Below are 17,817 nucleotides of genomic sequence, written 5' to 3'. Positions count from 1 at the left end.
TTCAGAGAGCTCTGTGATTGCTCAGCCCTACGCTTAAGCCCTATAAAATGATGGGCTTTGAAATGCTGGTCAGGGTAGAGTGAAAAGCAGTTGCTTACAATAGTAGCCAACCCTCAGCCAGTACCAAGTTCTGGTTCAGCTCTAAGGGCAAGAGCACTGGTGGAGACTTTGTCGGCCTCACGGGACTTCAGCACCTGAGACAGCTCTAATATTATCCTTGGAACAGAAAGCTCCCTAGGAACACTACTCAACAAGGTAAGTGAAAACTTAACCTTTCTTCTTTTTTTTCTCCCCCTGCCTCTGGAACTTTTCTCAGGATATATTGAGTTTTTCTTTCTCTTGAAAAAGAATTTTACAGTGTTCCTCCTTTACAACAACAAAAATACAGGTTTCTAAGTCACCTGGTAAGTATAGAAATGCCTCAACTTCCCACATATGAATGGGTTTTCTGAATTCTTTAGTCGGAAAATGCTTTACCCTGTTTTTTCTTTTACTCAATGCTCCTTTAAAAATAATGTGTTAAAGTAGGGTTTTGGGGTTGTTTTTTTTTTTTTTTTTGGCTTATATGTAAATTTTTGACTGAAGGTTCAGTGGATACATTTGTTTTGGAAGTTTCAACTTGTTTTTTAGTGCTGTTCTTTCTATTTCATATGTTAGTTATGTGAACTAAAAAGCATTTATTTTCCTCTTTAAATTTAAATGCTGTGAGTTTTACAGACAGCACAAGAAACAGACATCAAACTCCTAAATTTCTATTTAGGAACTATTTAGAAATGAAATGTGTAAGTGTATTAGATGTAAAAATATACAGGCTTTGTATTTAATATATTTTTCCTTTTATGGCAAAAATTATTTCAGTGGTAATATGTGGTTCAATTATTTTTTTGTATTAATTTTCACTACAAATTGAGTTAGTTTGTTCAAAACCAAACTTTACAGAGATTAAGCTCCATGTTAATTGTAACATCTACAATTAAAAGAGGAAAAAATGTATATACAGAATAATTTTATAAGGATATGTATATACATATATACATATAGTATTAAATAGATGATGCTCCAGTTTTATATTAATCAGATACTAAAAATTTAGAGTAAAAGAAGAAACTTTAGTTTCTTGAAGTTGTTTCCTTAGTTAGAAAAAAATACTAAACATGGATGTTACAATTTGTTATAAGGAAAGTCCCTATAGTTACTTCTAATACTATAAAAGTATTGCATTCAATATATGCTTGTGCCTAGTGAGAGATAGGCAGCAGTTGAAAAAGATCCTAATTTTTATTCAAACAACATTCACACACAAAAAACCTTTTTGATATAAAAAGTAATCATATTGCAGTTTAACTCTTTCTATATGATGAAAATTACTTTTTCTAAACTCTGTAAGAGTCTTAAGACATTACTGCTAGACACTCAGAATTACCTTACTGGAACATCTGTGGTTGGAAAAGCCAATGTGATTCTCTCCCCTTTGAGGTACAGAGAGATGGAAACGAGAAGCAAACCCCAGCTACTCCTGTTCCTGATACTTTTCAGTGTGCTTTTCTCGCAGACCTTGGCATGGCCTCTTTTTGGAGCACCTTCTGCTCTAAGGTAGGTTCTCTTTCAATTCAGAGAGTTGAACATTCCTTCTCCATGGAAATGGGAATTTCCTATATGTTATTTTGGGCAGCTCAATTTAAAAAATTAGGTATTAGTTATTTAAATCTGTTGGTTAACATGTTAAGCAAGTTTTTTCAACTTCAGGTCCACATGATTATTCTGAGTCTTGGAATTCACTCTCAGGGCCAGAGAGACAGTGTCAATGATTAGTTTTATGGGTAGGGTGGATCACATTTCCGAGCAAGGCAGAAGGAGGGTTTGACTTTCCTTTCATTCAAAACCAGTTTTAGATGAGTAATGAGCTATTCTCCATTGCCATCTCAGTTCAGTTCAGTTTCTGTTGGAAAAATAGGTGTCTAGTTGCCTAACTCATTTTAGTTCATTTTCAAGATCAGTCAGCAAATAATCATAAGATGAGTAGTTGATTAGTGGAATATGCATAAAATCATGTTGGACAGACTAGGCAGAATCAATTTGTCAATATTAAAAATTGTGGGATAATTGATCTACTGAGACACCCTCCCCCAATGAATGAATTTTAAGGGACTTGGTTTTTATCATAATTCCTTAGTTTTACTGCTCTCTATGTTGTGTTTCATATTTCAAGTTCATACAGTATAATACAACTCATCTTTAAAGCTTTATCTGAAATAAGTTTATGCTAAGGAAGGAAACAGTAAATGGAAGCTACATTAGTTTCCTTCCAGTTTACAGGGACTACTATATCTAAGGACAAATAATCACTTCTTTGCTTATTTTCTTATTCCTAATTCTTTGTTCAAGGTAGGTTTATGCTCGATAGAGTAAATAATCTCTTAGCTGTTAGTGGTTCTCTGTGAAGTCTGTTTAAAGCCAGATCATATATTGCTTTGATAATTAAATAGAATGAGTCTATCTGAATGGTTATATCACAAGAGATGAATAATCTCAAGAATGACGAAGTTTGCATTGATTGCTAGGCTTCATACTCAAAGAGGGCTGCTTGTTACTGTCTACCAGCTACTGCCTCACCAAAAAATACACAAGTGCCCAGCAGGTGACACACTCCTTAGAAGTTTACCCCAACAGTGAAAATATGCACACACTTTATTTTAACACTGTGCTGGTATTCAAAATGTGCATGCATTCACAAGTATAGTCATATTCCATGTATAGGCATGTCTATGCTTAGCCTTCCTGTAAAGCATTGTATATCCCTTATTAAAATTGTGTTACTACATAAGATTTGAAACAAAATAGCTCGACAAAATTCATTGAATTTGAGTAAATATTCAGAGATGGAGAAAGTCTTCGGACTTGGTCAATACATAGAAATACATCACACCAAGGTGAATCTTTGAAGCAAAGTTTAGGGACTTAGAGAAAGAAAAATAGTTAATACTCAGCTCTTGAGATATGTTGAGACAAGTAATACTGACCATCAACAAATACATGAATTGCTCCCAATTTTCATATTGAATATAAAAATTTTTCCAAAGTTTCTATTTTGTATAAAATCTTTCTACCTGTGAACTTTGCAAAGTGAAGCTATTGCCAAGGAAGTGTACTTTGCTTCATGCTCTGAAAGACTGAACTAAGTAGCTCTTCTGGTACATAAAGCCTGTAAAAGTTATATGGCATGTATTTTATGGGGTAACAAAAATTCCACTATTTATACTCTTGTAAACCATAGAAGCCATTAAATCAATTATGCTGTCCATATATTGTGAATGGGTGATATATCCTAAGATTTTGAATAACTTATTTCAAATGTTTGTAAAACCAGGAGCACTAGCTTCTGAGAAAGGAATGTATTATACTTTACAGTATTTTTTCCTAACAGTGTGGGTGACAGAATGCCTTTTGAAGGAGCAAATGAACCTGATCAAATTTCATTAAAAGCAGAAACTGATGTTTTACAGAATACATTAGCTGAAAATGACACACCTTATTATGATGTATCCAGGTGAGTTCATTTTTATTGTGTTTTATTTTAGAAAATGTTTTTTTGAAATCTAAACATTTTGTTTTTGTGTCACCATGAAGCTACTCTCACAGCATAGCACTACAAGTTTCCATGTGTCATGGCTTCATTCAGCCTGATTTATTGAAGCTCTTGCTGCTGTACATGATTTTCATGTAGAGAGGTTGTAAGAGGCCAGACTGAGCAACTCATCCACTTATATTCTGTTGCATAAATTTTTAACATCAGAAGATGTGCCAATTCTTGTAAAACTATAGCATTTATAACATTCAAGAGTTTCACCTCTATATAAAGAAAAGGTGTCTAATAATAAAAGCTATGCATTTCATGGAACCATTTGTCCAGAGCAGCATTCCAGTGTAGAGAGGGTAACTCTATACAAAAGATAAAGCAAAAACTATTTCTCATTTGGATGGAAAATTTGGTTGATATGCTCTATGATCCTTTCTATATTAAGAGATTTTGTTTCCAAATATTTTGGCAGAAGAAATAGCAAAAGGCATAAGAGGATTTTTTACTAAAATCTGGATAATTTCCCTTTGCATATACCTTTATTCAGAATAGAAGAAATAAAGCACCATAAATAAATAGAAACTAAATATATTTTCCCACCAGTATTTCTTAGAAGAGAATTAGTTTTATAGGTTCTACCAGAGAATATTATTTTAATATTGAGATATGCTTCTCAAAAAGCTAATTTCTTTAATTTTTCAAACTGTTGGGCTGGAAATATAGATATAAGTCATTAGAATAAGTCAATAGATTATATTGTTTATTGGGTTGTTAGAAAAGCTCCTTTTGGATTTAAGTTTACATGAGGAGCTTTCAAATAAGTTGATGTTCCTTTTGTATCGAATGAGCCAAAATGATATTTTAGCAAACTATTTACAAAATAATGACTATTCTCTCTTCCTTGTTTCAGAAATGTCAGACATGCTGATGGAGTTTTCACCAGTGACTATAGTAGACTCTTAAGTCAACTTTCTGCCAAAAAGTACCTTGAGTCCCTTATTGGAAAACGAATTAGGTAAAGAGAATTTATTATTTTTTAAAAACATGTTATGATTATTAAATTTGACAATTATATTTTCACTGTAAACAACTTATTTACTTTATTCAAAATGGATAACTCTTGATAATGTTTAATTTAGTTATCAAATAATTTATATTCTTCAATAAAATGTACCAGGCCCATGGATTAAGAAAAGAAGTTTTCCTAGTAGTATCATACTCATTGGCTCCAGACACACTTGTTTTTCTTAAATAATAATCATTTATAAATCTGCATACAAACTGAACTAGACACAGTAAAAAATAAATAAGACATAGTACAAACTGAAGCAAATTTTAAGGTTAACTTCAGTGTTTGTGTTTTACTTCCTGCTCAAAGCAAACATTGGAAGATTCTGTCTTTAAATGGACAATAACTGAATATGTAGAAGGTACTACTCAGAGTGGCATAGCTTCATAAAGAAGTATTTATTTTTTAAAGAACTTTTCCTTCCAATGGCAGAACACAATTTCAAGTAGTGCCCATTTTATTTTTCATAAATTATTCACTCAGTTAGGACAGAATGTGTCTAAAGGCACTCCCAGTAAAGGCCAAAGTATGTTGGATTATTCCTTGCTCCCCTATCCTTAGGCTTAAATGCATTTTTCTTTCAGTCTTTTTGTGATAGAAAATGAGTTGGGTGTTGGAATTTCTTTTTATCTGACTCCAAGAAATTCAGACCTTTGGTACCTTTATCATTTCTTGTTAAAATTATTTGGTTTCCTTATTCTCTCGTTTCTTAACAATAGCATCTCAGAAGACCAGGGACCAATCAAACGCCACTCAGATGCAGTCTTCACTGACAACTATACCCGCCTTCGAAAACAAATGGCTGTAAAGAAATACTTGAACTCAATTCTAAATGGAAAGCGGAGGTAAAGAAAGAGAGAACTTGCTAAAATGAGAAATTGTAAATGACTTTCAAAATAGAAGCTGCATATGGAGATGTCTCTCTTTCTCTCTAGCTCTGAAGCAGTAATTCTCAACCTTGGCTAACATTAGACTACCCTGGAGAATTTTGAAAATACTGATGTCTGAGCCTAACCCAAGACCAAATGCCAGAAAGTTAGTGGTTCCAGGGATGCGGCTCTAGACCCTGGTATTTTTTAAGAGTTCCCCAGTTGTTTCTACTGTGCTTCCAGGGTTAAAAATGATGACTATAGAGACATCTAGTTGGAGTCTGGGAACAGGTTTTATCAGATGTGCTGATTTTTAAAACATGTAAAGGGCAGTCAACTAGCAATTTGGTACCACATGGAATTCCCTTTACCTGCATATTTAATATCTGCATTTTACTGAATTAAACCATGAATTATTTTGTCTTCTCAGATTCAGTAAAACCTATGTTTCTCCGTGGTGTGTAAATATGGGAGCACAATATCTAGGACATGTGATACTCTCTCTTTTTATTCCAATTATTTTTGTTTAGATGGTGAGTATGAAGGACAATTCTGTTTGGGTGAAATCAGGCAAGGGGCCTCTTTTTGCCCACCAGATTATAATTCTGTAAGAAAACTTTTAGACACTTGAAGATTGAAGAACCATTCATAGGTAATGACTCACCTGAATGAGAATTGTTTAGCTCCTAGTGCACTTTACAGAGCACCTAGAACAACCTGGGTCACACATCACCTCTCCTTTAGAAGCTTTCTCATCCAAGAGCCTTAACATGCACGATTCTCTCTTTCTGGTCTGCAGCAGTGAGGGAGAATCTCCTAACTTTCTCGAAGAGATAGAAAAATGATGAAAAAGTTCTTTGGAGCAAAGCTGCTGACAGCTTCCCAGTGGTGAGTATCACTGTGAGTTATTATATTCTAGTAGCAATCATCTAACTATTTAAGTAGGTTAAGAGTCACTTGGTAAAAAACATCTTAGAGGTCTCTCAGTGAGACCTCATCTAAGAAGGACACTTCTATCTGAAGTGGACCCCAGCTTAGGAAACAGCTTGAAATGATTCATGCAGTGTTCTGATAGCATGAAAGAGAAAGCTCACAATGAATAAACAGTTTGGTATCTCCTAGCTTACACAGACTCATTCCTATCCTTCTGATGAGATATGAAAAAAGACTGACTCACACTAATGAGAAAAACTGGCTTTCTCTTTGATAGTCAAGCCATGCTGCTTCTATTAATTTAAGGTCTAGTCCCATGATTGACTGTTAACATCTCATTTAATTTAAGAATAAGGAAACACCATAAAATTACAGCGTGGCTCATTATTGTGAAAATACCAAGACAGTCTGGGTCTCACTGTGTTTCCTAAAACATAGTAAACTTCATGCACTGAAAGTCAAATTTAGCTTATTTTACCTATGAAGTCAGTGTGGGTACAACGACTCTAATAATACTCACTGTAAAACATTTTTTAAGTAGAGAAAACACGAATAGATTTTATCCTTTGTTAAGTGATAAGATTGTTATCAAAATTGTTTTTATGTGAACATGGATACAAGGCATATTTCTTTCCTGAGTTACATTACTGTTTACATTAGTTCATAAAATATTTTTATAATGCTTGGTAAATCTTTAAAGAAATTTTGTAGCATCACTATATCAGGTTGTCAAAAATTTCTCTAAAGGACTCCAAAAAAATACTTTTGGTTTTGTGGATCCTATGGTTTCTGTAACACCTGCTCAACTCTGGTACTGTCACATGAGAGACACCTGTAAGATATATGGTCAGGGGTGCTATATGTGCCTATTCCTCATCATGCATAGACATTTCAGAGAAACGAATTCCTCAAATGCTCAAAAAAGAAAGCGAGTTACATATAGCTTCTCGAAAAAATGTTTATAAAAATAAGGTTTTTCCAATAAATTAAGAAATACAATAGGCACTACAATATAAAGGAGGATTAATTACTCTGTCTTTTTATGAGTTTCCATCCTCCATTCTTTGCTTTTTTGAATGGGTGACATTGGACAAATTCTTTTAACAGGAAGTTTTGTTGGTCAACCAGTTGTGAAAATTACAAATGGGTAATTATTTATGACTAATTAGAGAACCCCTTCACATTCTGTCTTCCTTTCCAACAATAAGTCCTTTGGAAGATTGCCTCTTGATATCCCAAAACGCGATCCCCTCTTAAAAGCTGATGATGAGGGGCTAGGAGAAATATTTATCAAATGAGTGGAGAAGTAAATGAAAGTAAGAGGCTGTAAATAAAATTGTTTTAATGCTTAAATCACCATTTCTTTCTTTTTCAGAATTCTTGAAGGAAAACGATAAGCAAAGTATTTCTATTTTGAGTTCTACATAAGTAATTCAAGAAAACAACTTCAATATCAAAACCAAATAAAATATGCTGTGTTGTGAATGTTGTGATTTATTTTACTCTGATGTAATAATGTGATGTTTACATTGTAAATATTATTTGTGAGTTCTAAAATTTGTCTTTAACTCATGAGAATCCTGTGATTTCATATGCTGTGTATCCTTTCTAACAAATATATATTTAATGATAAGTAAATACTAAGTTACTTCCAATTATATGAGGCTTTTTGGAAGGGTAGTAATAGAGCAAAATTGATGTGTTTATTTATAGGACATACTTAACTATTCAAAAGAGTGGAGCAGATAATCAGCACTTCTAAATTTGAATGTTGAGCAGATAGGATGCTGTGTCAAATAAACTTCAGAGTGTCTAAGAGAATACCAAAAACAAAGAGACATTCTTCGAAAAAGATTTTCAGAAAATGTTGTAGGTTTCCACATTCTTAGGCAGCATTCGTTTTGAACGAGGTTTTTACATCTCTCAATTTTGGATCTCTTATCGCCAAAAACTCTCTTCTGATTGAATGTTTCAGTTAAGGAGAATGGCCTCTACTTCTGACACTGGACTTTCCCTTTATGCTCGTGTTAAGTATGTGTAACATGTAAACTGAAAGGAACATTTGTTTCTCAGTGATAAATATTTTTTTCCATAATCTCTCAGATAATGCTTAGGTCATATCAACTTTCTTCAGTGAAAGCACTTTTGGAGAAACAACTATTTTTCCAAAATGATTGTAAGAAATTAAATATAGAAAATAAAGACCTTTGGTTATCATTGCATACACTTTCTATTGTTTTGATTCTTTTAAACGATGCAGCAGTAGTTCATTTTAGCTCTAAGTTTCCAAGAACTAGATAGTTTTTGTGATGTTTGAGGTAGGATTATGTTTGATTTTGGGTGTGTCCTAAAATAACTGTGACTTAAATAAGAGAGAAATTTCTTTCTCATACAAGGCCAGAAGTAAAATGTCAAGGGTTAATATGATGGTTCTGCTCCATGAAGTCCTCAATAATCTAAACCCCTTCCAGCTCACCCCTCATTTCCTAGGCCATGGCTCTTTTCTTCATGATCCAAAAATGCATCTAGAGATCCAGCCATCATACCCACATTTCAGGCAGCAGGATGGAGGAAGAGGTGTGGAAGAAAAGGGAGCAAAGAGTACATGATTGTTCTCTCTTAACTGATATCTTACTTGAGTATAATAGAGTTTTATGGTCACAGTCATTTGCAAAAGAGGCTGGGAATTTTTTTTTTTCTGGGTGGTCATGTGCTCAGCAAAAAACTGGGGTTCTATGAATATAAAACAAGGAAAGAAGAGATTCATGCAGGGATTTTTGAAAATCTCAGGCTATGCATCTTAAATTCTTACCTAAAAAGCTTAATGCAATGACAAGGGAAGTGAGAGTCAGGTAGACCCTAACTATTAATGACAAATCATCATCACAGGCAAAACTTTGCCTGGTTTCATTTGCTAGAATTAGAACAAATGACTATATAAGGAGAGACTAATCTAGAACTACTAGTAATTGTAAAAGAGTTTACACAAGTTGAAGTGAATAGGACTAACTTTACCTTTTGTTCATATCTGATTCTACAAATTATTAGATCTTTGTTAAATGACTTTTCTATGCAAATCACTGCAGTGAAAACAAAATGTCTAGATGTTATTTGCACACAAGGAGCTTATAAAGATCAAATGGGGGCATAATTATAGTGCAATTTGAATGTCAATCTAAAGAGTTTTAATTTTATCTTACTAATGGCAATATTTTCAACTGATTTCCTATTCCTTCAAGAAACATTTGTTGAATGACTATGATGTACTAGGTGGATATCTGAGAGATGAGTGTTCTGGGCATAGGAAAGAGCAGGTTCAAGTGAGGGAACAGTCCTGACACATCTGCACAACAAGAAAGGCAGTATGGCTGGAGCAGTATGTGCTGGACGAGAGCTGAGGAGGAGATGAGGTCAAAGACATTACCAAAGATCGGAACTTGTGGGGCTTCACTGGCCACTGCAAGGACTTGATGAGTGAGATGAGGAGGTATTGCAGAGTTTTGGATTTTCTGAAATGCTTTTCAACAGGATCATTTTGGCTGCTACACCGGGAATATGGTGAAGGGGTTCTAGGGGTGGAAGTTGGGACACAAATGAGGAGGCTACTGCTATAAATCACATGAAAGATGATGCGACTACCAGGGCACCAGCAGTGCAGGTGGTGAGAAGTGGAGTCTGAATACATCTTGAAAGTAGAGTCAAGTTTTATGCTGATAAATGGAAGATAAGAAAGAGAAAAGTCCAGAATGATTCCAAGGTAAATGACCTGAGCAACTTGAAGGATGAGGTTTCTATTAAATGAGATGAAGAAGATTGTGGGTAAGGAGGTTCCTGGTGAAGATGAGGTCCATTTTGGACAGGTGAAAGCTGATGTTGTGTAGAGTTGGGGATATCCGTGAGGGTTCTGAGGAGATACTGGGCTGGAGATAAACTACTGGGAGACTTCAGTATGCAGATGGGATTTAAAAGCACAAGACAGTAAGATCACCCAGGGACTGAATGAGGCTAGAGAAGAATCTGAACACCTGACTCCTGGGTGTATTCATTCACTCAGGCTCCCATAACAAAGCACCACACATGGAGAGCCTTAAGCAATAGCAATGGATTGTTTCACAATTCCAGAGGCTAAAAGTCTTGGATCAAGGTGTCAGTGGGGTTGGTTCCTTCTAAGCACTGTGAAGGAGAACTGGCTCCTCTTCCCTAGCCTCCCATGGTTTGCTGGCAATTTCTGGCTTGTGAAAGCATTACCTCAATCTCTGTCTTGATCTTCACATGGTGTTCTCCCTTTGTGTTGTGTGTCTCCAAATTTCCCCTTTTTTTATGAGGTCACCAGTCATATTGGATTAGAACCCTTCCTAATGACCTCATTTTAACTTGGCTACTTCTGTAGAAACCCTGTCTCAAATAACGTCACATTCTGAGGGACCGGGGATTAGGACTCCAACATATGGATTTTGGGGGACTCAATTCAACCCATAACACTGAGGCATGCCAACATTAATAGGCTGAGGTGTTGAGGAAAAAATGAGGTAAAAATGACTGAAAAGAGAAGCTAGTGAAATAGGAAAAAAAATAGGAAAGTGTGTAAATCTGGAAAACAAGTGAAGAAAGCCTTTCAAGGAAGAAGGCATCCTTAACAGATTTAAATGCTGCTGTTATGCAAAATAAGATTCATTGGGCTTCCCTGGTGGTGCAGTGGTTGAGAGTCCGCCTGCCTATGCAGGGGACATGGGTTCGTGCCCCGGTCCGGGAAGATCCCACATGCTGCGGAGCAGCTGGGCCCGTGAGCCATGGTTGCTGAGCCTGCACTCTAGAGCCCACGAGCCACAGCTGCTGACCCTGCAAGCCACAACTACTGAAGCCCGTGCACCTAGAGCCCAAGCTCCGCAACAAGAGAAGCTACTGCAATGAGAAGCCCGCGCACCGCAATGAAGAGTAGCCCCTGCTTGCCACATCTAGAGAAAGCCCATGCACAGCAACGAAGACCCAACATGGCCAGAACTAAATAATAAATAAATATATATTTTAAAAAAAATTAAATTTTAAGAATCTACATAAAAATGTTACTTGTTTAAAGGAATTCACTTATATTAATTTGCTAGGGCTGCCATAACAAAATGCTATCGGCTACATGGTTTAAATTTAATATCTCACCATTCTGGAAGCTAGAAGTCCAAGATGAAGGTGTCGCCAGTGTGGTTCCTTCTGAGGTCTCTCTCCTTGGCTTGCAGATAGCCATCTCCCTGTGTTTTTACATGGTCTTCCCTCTGTGCATGCATATGTTTGTGTTCAAATTTCTCTTTATATAAGGATACCAGTCATATTGGATTAGGATGCTCCCTAATGACCTCATTTTAACTTAATTACCTCTTTAAAGACCCTATCTCCAAAGAGTCACATTCTATGGTACTGGGTGGGTAGGACTACAACATGTGAATTTTAGGAGAACATAATTCAGCCCATAGCACAACTAATGTCAAGTCAAAAGCAAGAGCAAGAAACACTGATGTGTGGAGTGCCTTTCTTATAATGTTGATATTAGGAAAAAACAATCTTTAAATATTATAGAAATGTATAATTTTGTCACAATATATCAGGACATAATAAAAAACTATGCCTTTACTATTATGTTTTTGTTATAGAAAACCTCTGAAACTTTTAGTGCGATCTTATCATAGAAAAATCTTCACTTTTGTTATTATGATTATTCATTATTATTTTAGAAATAATAATTCATTATTATTTTAAAAATATGTAAATAAAGTATGTGAAAAATATGTAACAAATTACTTGGGAAATTCCTGAGAATTGTGACCAGCTCTGATTGATCTTTCCTGTACACCAAAGATTAATATTTGTCAGGAATTTGGAAACACTACAACTGAGGGCAAGATTGTGAGAGGGCCTGAACAGAAGGACATGTATGGAAAGTTTACACACAAGATTGCTGACTTCCCATGCTTGCTAGAGAATGCTGAAATACCTAGATGCCCTGAAGGATGAAAATCAGAGGGTTATTCTCTTAAAAATGGGGGAAAAAACTGGCTGGGGAGAACTAGGATGGCTAATGTGGGAGCTGATGTCCCAGAATTAAGTCTTGTTCCATCTAGGCCACCCTGAGTCACATCCATTTCCCCAACTGCTCAGCCTGGAAAGAAACCTGCCTTCAAATAACTTCATCCATGTACCATACAGTGACTCGATTCAGACTTTCTGCTACTGCTTCTTTTGTTTTTCCTCCTGTATAGTTCTTTAATCATTTATCCAAACAGACCTCAAGTTAACGATGGTAGGTACTATTATAAATCCTGAATATGAGTGAACAACGAAATTTCTCCAGGCCTTTGAGGAAAACTTGAAGCAGGAAAGACCCAAGTTAAAAAATTGAATATGGATGAAAAAGAACGTCAGAGAAGAAAAGACAAAGTCTAAGAGACAATTAAGAAAATATTGCATAGATAATACAATACCTGATGTAGGAACAGAGAAAAGAAAAACCTCTTAGACTTTAAAACTCCCTGAATTAAAATAAAATTTAAGAAGAGAGTTGTAGGTCAAAATCAAGCAAATTGCCTAAACTGTGAGAGATAAATTTAGAAATAAAAAACGAGTCATAGATAATCAAAAGAAGCCTTGCATCTAATAAACAGAAGTTTCAGAAAAAGAGAATGGAGAAAAGAGATGGGAGAAAAGAATCAAAGAAATATCAGAAAAGTCATTTTTACCTTCTTTAGATTGTACTTCTCATGAGGTCTGACTACACACCTCTTTTATTTATCTATGAATGCATGCTGTTTACTATATAAACTGTTACAGGTTGTCTAATAGTATGAGGAATTTTTCAGTTTAGGACTATATCCTTTTGTAATAGCCATCAAATTTTCCCTGATAATGAGCTCCTAATGTAGCAGATTAACTCCTAAGCATCTTAAGCATGTTTATATTACATGTATATATTACAACTTCCAGGTGTGATAAATTCCAAATATTTAGTTTTCTAAAATCTCTGTAAGCAAAGTTACATATCTTCTTCTATAAGTTTTTATGTAAAAAAACTACATATTACTATTAATATTACTATATACTGAAATTTATGCTATAATATTAATATTAAAATAGTATAAAATTACTATTAATATTACTATATATTATTAATACTATGTAGAATACTCTATAGCAATAATACTAACACATACATGCACATTCTGTTCCTGGGTTTCAGAAATATGCTACAGGATGTCTTAAAGATAGAGACTAAGAAGTCTATAATAATATCTATGAATTCCTGAGAACACTTGGAGCTGCACATTTTAGTAGAACTAAATTTTTAAGAAAAGACACTCCAATTATTTATTTGCCTATTCTGGTTTGGTGCTCCAAACTCAAATGGTACCATCTCTGGTTAACTGATAGTAGCTGCAATTGCTTGAAAGGAGTGAGAGGGAGAGACACATTAAAAGCATCTGCCTTTTGACAATCCTCTGTTAACAGCTTTCTCTCCCTGACTGTTAGAAAACATTTCCTGGGTCTTTCTCTTTTACCTTCTGTAATTGCAAGTCTCTTGTAAGATGCATCTCCTTTCATACTTTAACTTTTTTCATTTTCTCTCCAAACAGTGGTGCTTTTTCTTTTTCTCCTCCTTGGAAATTCGCCCTGGTTCCATAATCTTGCTCCTTTTTCTTTTGCTCTTCTGTTCTCTATAGCCTTACAGATTCATTTACTTGGGCATCTTGCTCTGCTGCTTGCTTTACCCACATGTTAACCTCATTTGTTCCTGTGACAGTATATTCATATAGATCTCCTAAGATTTCTTTTTGTGTCTTAGGTTTTCTCTCCATTAGGCCTTACACACAGCTGACATTTGTTAAGATAGATTTCCTGCTTTACATTTTATTTATCTTTCCAGTTAAAAAACATAGAATCTTTGAGCTAGAATCTACCACTGCATGTAAGGTTATAATTTACTCCTGGTGAAATAACTATGTCATTATTCTTAGTTTTTACCTGGAAAGCATTTCGTTCTTACCATGACACTATACAGATGAAGAAACTTAGCCGTATCTCTGTAGACTTGAGTAGAGATGAATGAGATAGAAGTTTGGAGCAGTGATCATATTCTCAAAAAAGAAAATTTATCATAGATGGGTAAGTCTGAAATTGTGTGCAGGTAGTGAAAATAAGACCAATGGAATAGAACTGAGAAAATTCCCATTTTAAGGTCTCAGCTCTTGTTAAGCAGCTGATTGGACAGGAATTAGCCTGAAAATACACCTGCAAAGTAAAAGCAAAATGGTAAATAAAAGGTGATAGCCAAAGTTGGCTTCCATGATGGGGCTACTATAGTAATCTGATTTTAAAGCATTATGATGACACTACATAATGATTTTTAAAAATGAAACATAAGTGAGTATTTTATTTCCCAAACTGAATGTTATTTACTAAACTGTGGGATATAACTGTCAAGTTACTTATAAGTAGCAAACATGTTTGGAAACTGAATAACAATATGACTAATTTGTACTGAAATCATATTACATGGATCATGTTAAGTCAGTGAATTACAGGTAAAAAATTAAATTCGAGTTTTTGCCAAGGTCCACACTTTCTTTTGGGAAGTAATGCACACGTATCAATGATAAAAGATGTACTGGAAGTACATCAGTAAAGCAGAAACATCATATTTGTTCTGTATCCCATGGCTCTCAGTGAGGTACTCATGGCAGGGGCTAAATAGGAGAGACTTTTCTCAATGGATAACGCCTAGGTGACCAACACCTTCCACACTTTAGCTTGAATAAACTAGGAAATTTGTGTCATCACTCAACATGTGTTTGCGATAAGAAAAGTTGCTGATTCATGTCATTCTTGAGTCCATGTTATGAGAAGGAAAACATGACTCTAAAGAAATGGGTGACTAGCAAATAACACGTCCAAGTGTTCTTGGTTTTCTGGCTGGGTAAGGGCTAGCCTGTGTATTCAGGTGGCTTTGGAGTGTAAAGATGAGTGCTTTAGGGACCTCTCTTCTCTATAACTTCTCATATCACTATACATCCTCATTGGTACCCAGAAACTCATTCTTGGGTTTGACAATGAAGCATTGGTCGATGACTATGAAAAAGCAGTATAGGAATAGAACTGAGAGCCAGAGCTTGTGACAAAACCACAGTGAACTTCACACCAGAGCAACCTAAGTGCCCACACTGAATCTAAGTGTGCAAGTCATGGGCTGATGCAATGTTAGTGCCTACTTTATTATTGCCACTGTAAGGTTTTGAGTTACTACAAGAAAGAGCAGAGGCCAGCTTTCCTCACTGACTCAAGGGGTCCTGAGGACAACGTTCTCACTTCTTGGATTCCCCAAAATAATTTTAGCTTCAGGATACTGAAATGAATGCTTAGGAACTGTCATGAAAGTCTACATCTGCAGGCAAGCTGAGAAGCAAGATGAACTTTTCCAGGAATCAAACACTGAGGGTATTAAAGTGGGAGAGTGTTTGCATAGGGCTCCTTCCCCAGGGCCATTCTGCAGCTCAGGAGCAGCCCGGCTCAGGGCTTGTATTTGGTCCCTCTTGGCCCGGTGACCTTTCTCTTGTCCATTTGCCAGAACAAGGCGGCACCTCTGCTCAGAAGGGGGTTGAATGGCCCCAAGAGCCTGCCTCATCTTCGGTCAACAAGTTACTCCTGCTCCCTGGCCAAATTTCAAAGATCCTTTGCTTACTATTTCTACCCACAGACCAACAGAAACAGAAACAGCTCTTCCTGTTCCAGTTTAACTAAAACACAGGGAATATTGACTCTCAAAGTTTATTTTTTTCTGAAACATAGCTTCAAGAATCCACACAAATAGACCTCTATTCCATGCTTCAATTTCCCACATTTCTTTAGCTGTTTCTCACTTATTATGCTTGAAATGCTGGCAAGGAAATCATAGAATAGGATTTTGCGAAAAGAAAATTATTAGTGAAAGTAGTTCATGTGTGAAATGTATAATTCAGTTCAGATAAAAAGGAATCCCATCTCAAATTCTAACTGTGATTCAGAGCACAGAAAATTGTTTGGGAATTTTGGATTATTCAACATGAGTTAATCCTGTTCTATCTTATTTTAATGAGATCATTTTAATTCATAACATATTATTAGAGCCAAAATTAAAATAAAGAAATGTTATTAGAAATATATGATATATAGGATATTAAAACTATTCTAAATATTTGCTATACTCTAGTCAAAACCCAGTGTTCTCATTGGCAGTATAGCGTACCAAAGTCCAACCAAATTCCAAATTCCCTAATCCAAAAAAATAAAGTAGGAATTAGTTAAATTTATCTTCTAAGTTTAGAACTGCATTTCTGCTGCTATTGCTACTGTAAAAATTTTTCTCTGTTGATCTTCTCAGACACTTAATGACAGTCTACAAAAACAAAACAAAATAACAAAATCATAAAACTCTTGGTCCAATAATGGGGGAAATTAGAAATTTTAAAGGATTTGGGCAAATTGTGGCGATAACTGGAAGTTATTCTCATAGCCACTGCAAGTCTTCCTGCCTGTTCTTACTACTCTGAGACTTTTCAAGAATATAGGATTATGTAAAATATTTCCCATATCTGTTGACTAGAAGGGGCATAGTCTACAAACTATAGCTAAATTTCTGGGTCTTCATAACCAAGCAGGGGTGAAATTGGGGCAGGGCTCAGATGGGCGAGGGTTTGTGGGAATGGGGAAGCTGTGGGGATCACAGCTTACCTAGTCTCTCACTGTACCCTGAGGTAAATAAATTGATCCCACTGTTTTATAAGTGATCTCAGCAGTTTGAATGGAATGGCTATCCTCCCACATACAAGAGGTTTGACTGGTTCTCTCATATTCTCCTGCTCTACGGGAAGCTTATGAACCTCTGGAGTCCTCCCTAACTCTCTGAGAAGTCAAGCTGGGGTCCTTGCAGGACTCACTGAGAAGTCATTCACCGGGAACACAGAGAAATGCCCATAGGGGATGCTGGAAAGTCACCCCCAGGGGACACTGGGAAATGCCCACTGGGGACTCTGGGAAGTAACCCACTGGCGATGCTGGGAAATGCCCACAGGGGACTCTGAGAAGTAACCCACTGGGGATGCTGGGAAATGCCCACAGGGGATGTTGCTGAAACTGGCTGGAGGTGAACTCTGCTGGGTGTCACACAGGCTAGCCTAGCACTGCAGGGACAAAAGGAAAGAAGCCATACCACACCCAGGGGAAAAATGTTTTCCTCCTGCAGTGTTCCTTCCAGTGCCCTCTAACTCAAGTATCTCAACACAGCAATAAACACTGGCTTTGGAGCTGAGAGGCAATAAATTAACAACTGGCATAGGTATATACTCAGAAGAGAC

At 36.0% G+C, this 17,817-nt stretch overlaps 1 protein-coding gene across 1 annotated transcript; it reads left to right on the top strand.

Annotated features, from left to right (window-relative positions):
• Positions 1 to 1,486: 1,486 nt before the first annotated feature.
• VIP (vasoactive intestinal peptide) lies at positions 1,487 to 6,360 on the top strand (the record flags this gene model as incomplete). The annotated part of the gene is made up of 5 exons (XM_082633827.1): positions 1,487 to 1,593; positions 3,425 to 3,547; positions 4,488 to 4,592; positions 5,366 to 5,491; positions 6,315 to 6,360. The coding sequence occupies 5 exons, from the start codon at positions 1,487 to 1,489 to the stop codon at positions 6,358 to 6,360; spliced, it is 507 nt and encodes a 168-aa protein (XP_082489953.1).
• Between the last annotated feature and the right edge of the window lie 11,457 nt (positions 6,361 to 17,817).

Source organism: Mesoplodon mirus (genome assembly GCF_964341445.2).
Source record: "Mesoplodon mirus genome assembly, chromosome: 10".
NCBI lineage: Eukaryota > Metazoa > Chordata > Mammalia > Artiodactyla > Ziphiidae > Mesoplodon > Mesoplodon mirus.
Note: the sequence above shows the minus strand (reverse complement) of the source record. Positions and strands in the feature narration are given on the sequence as shown.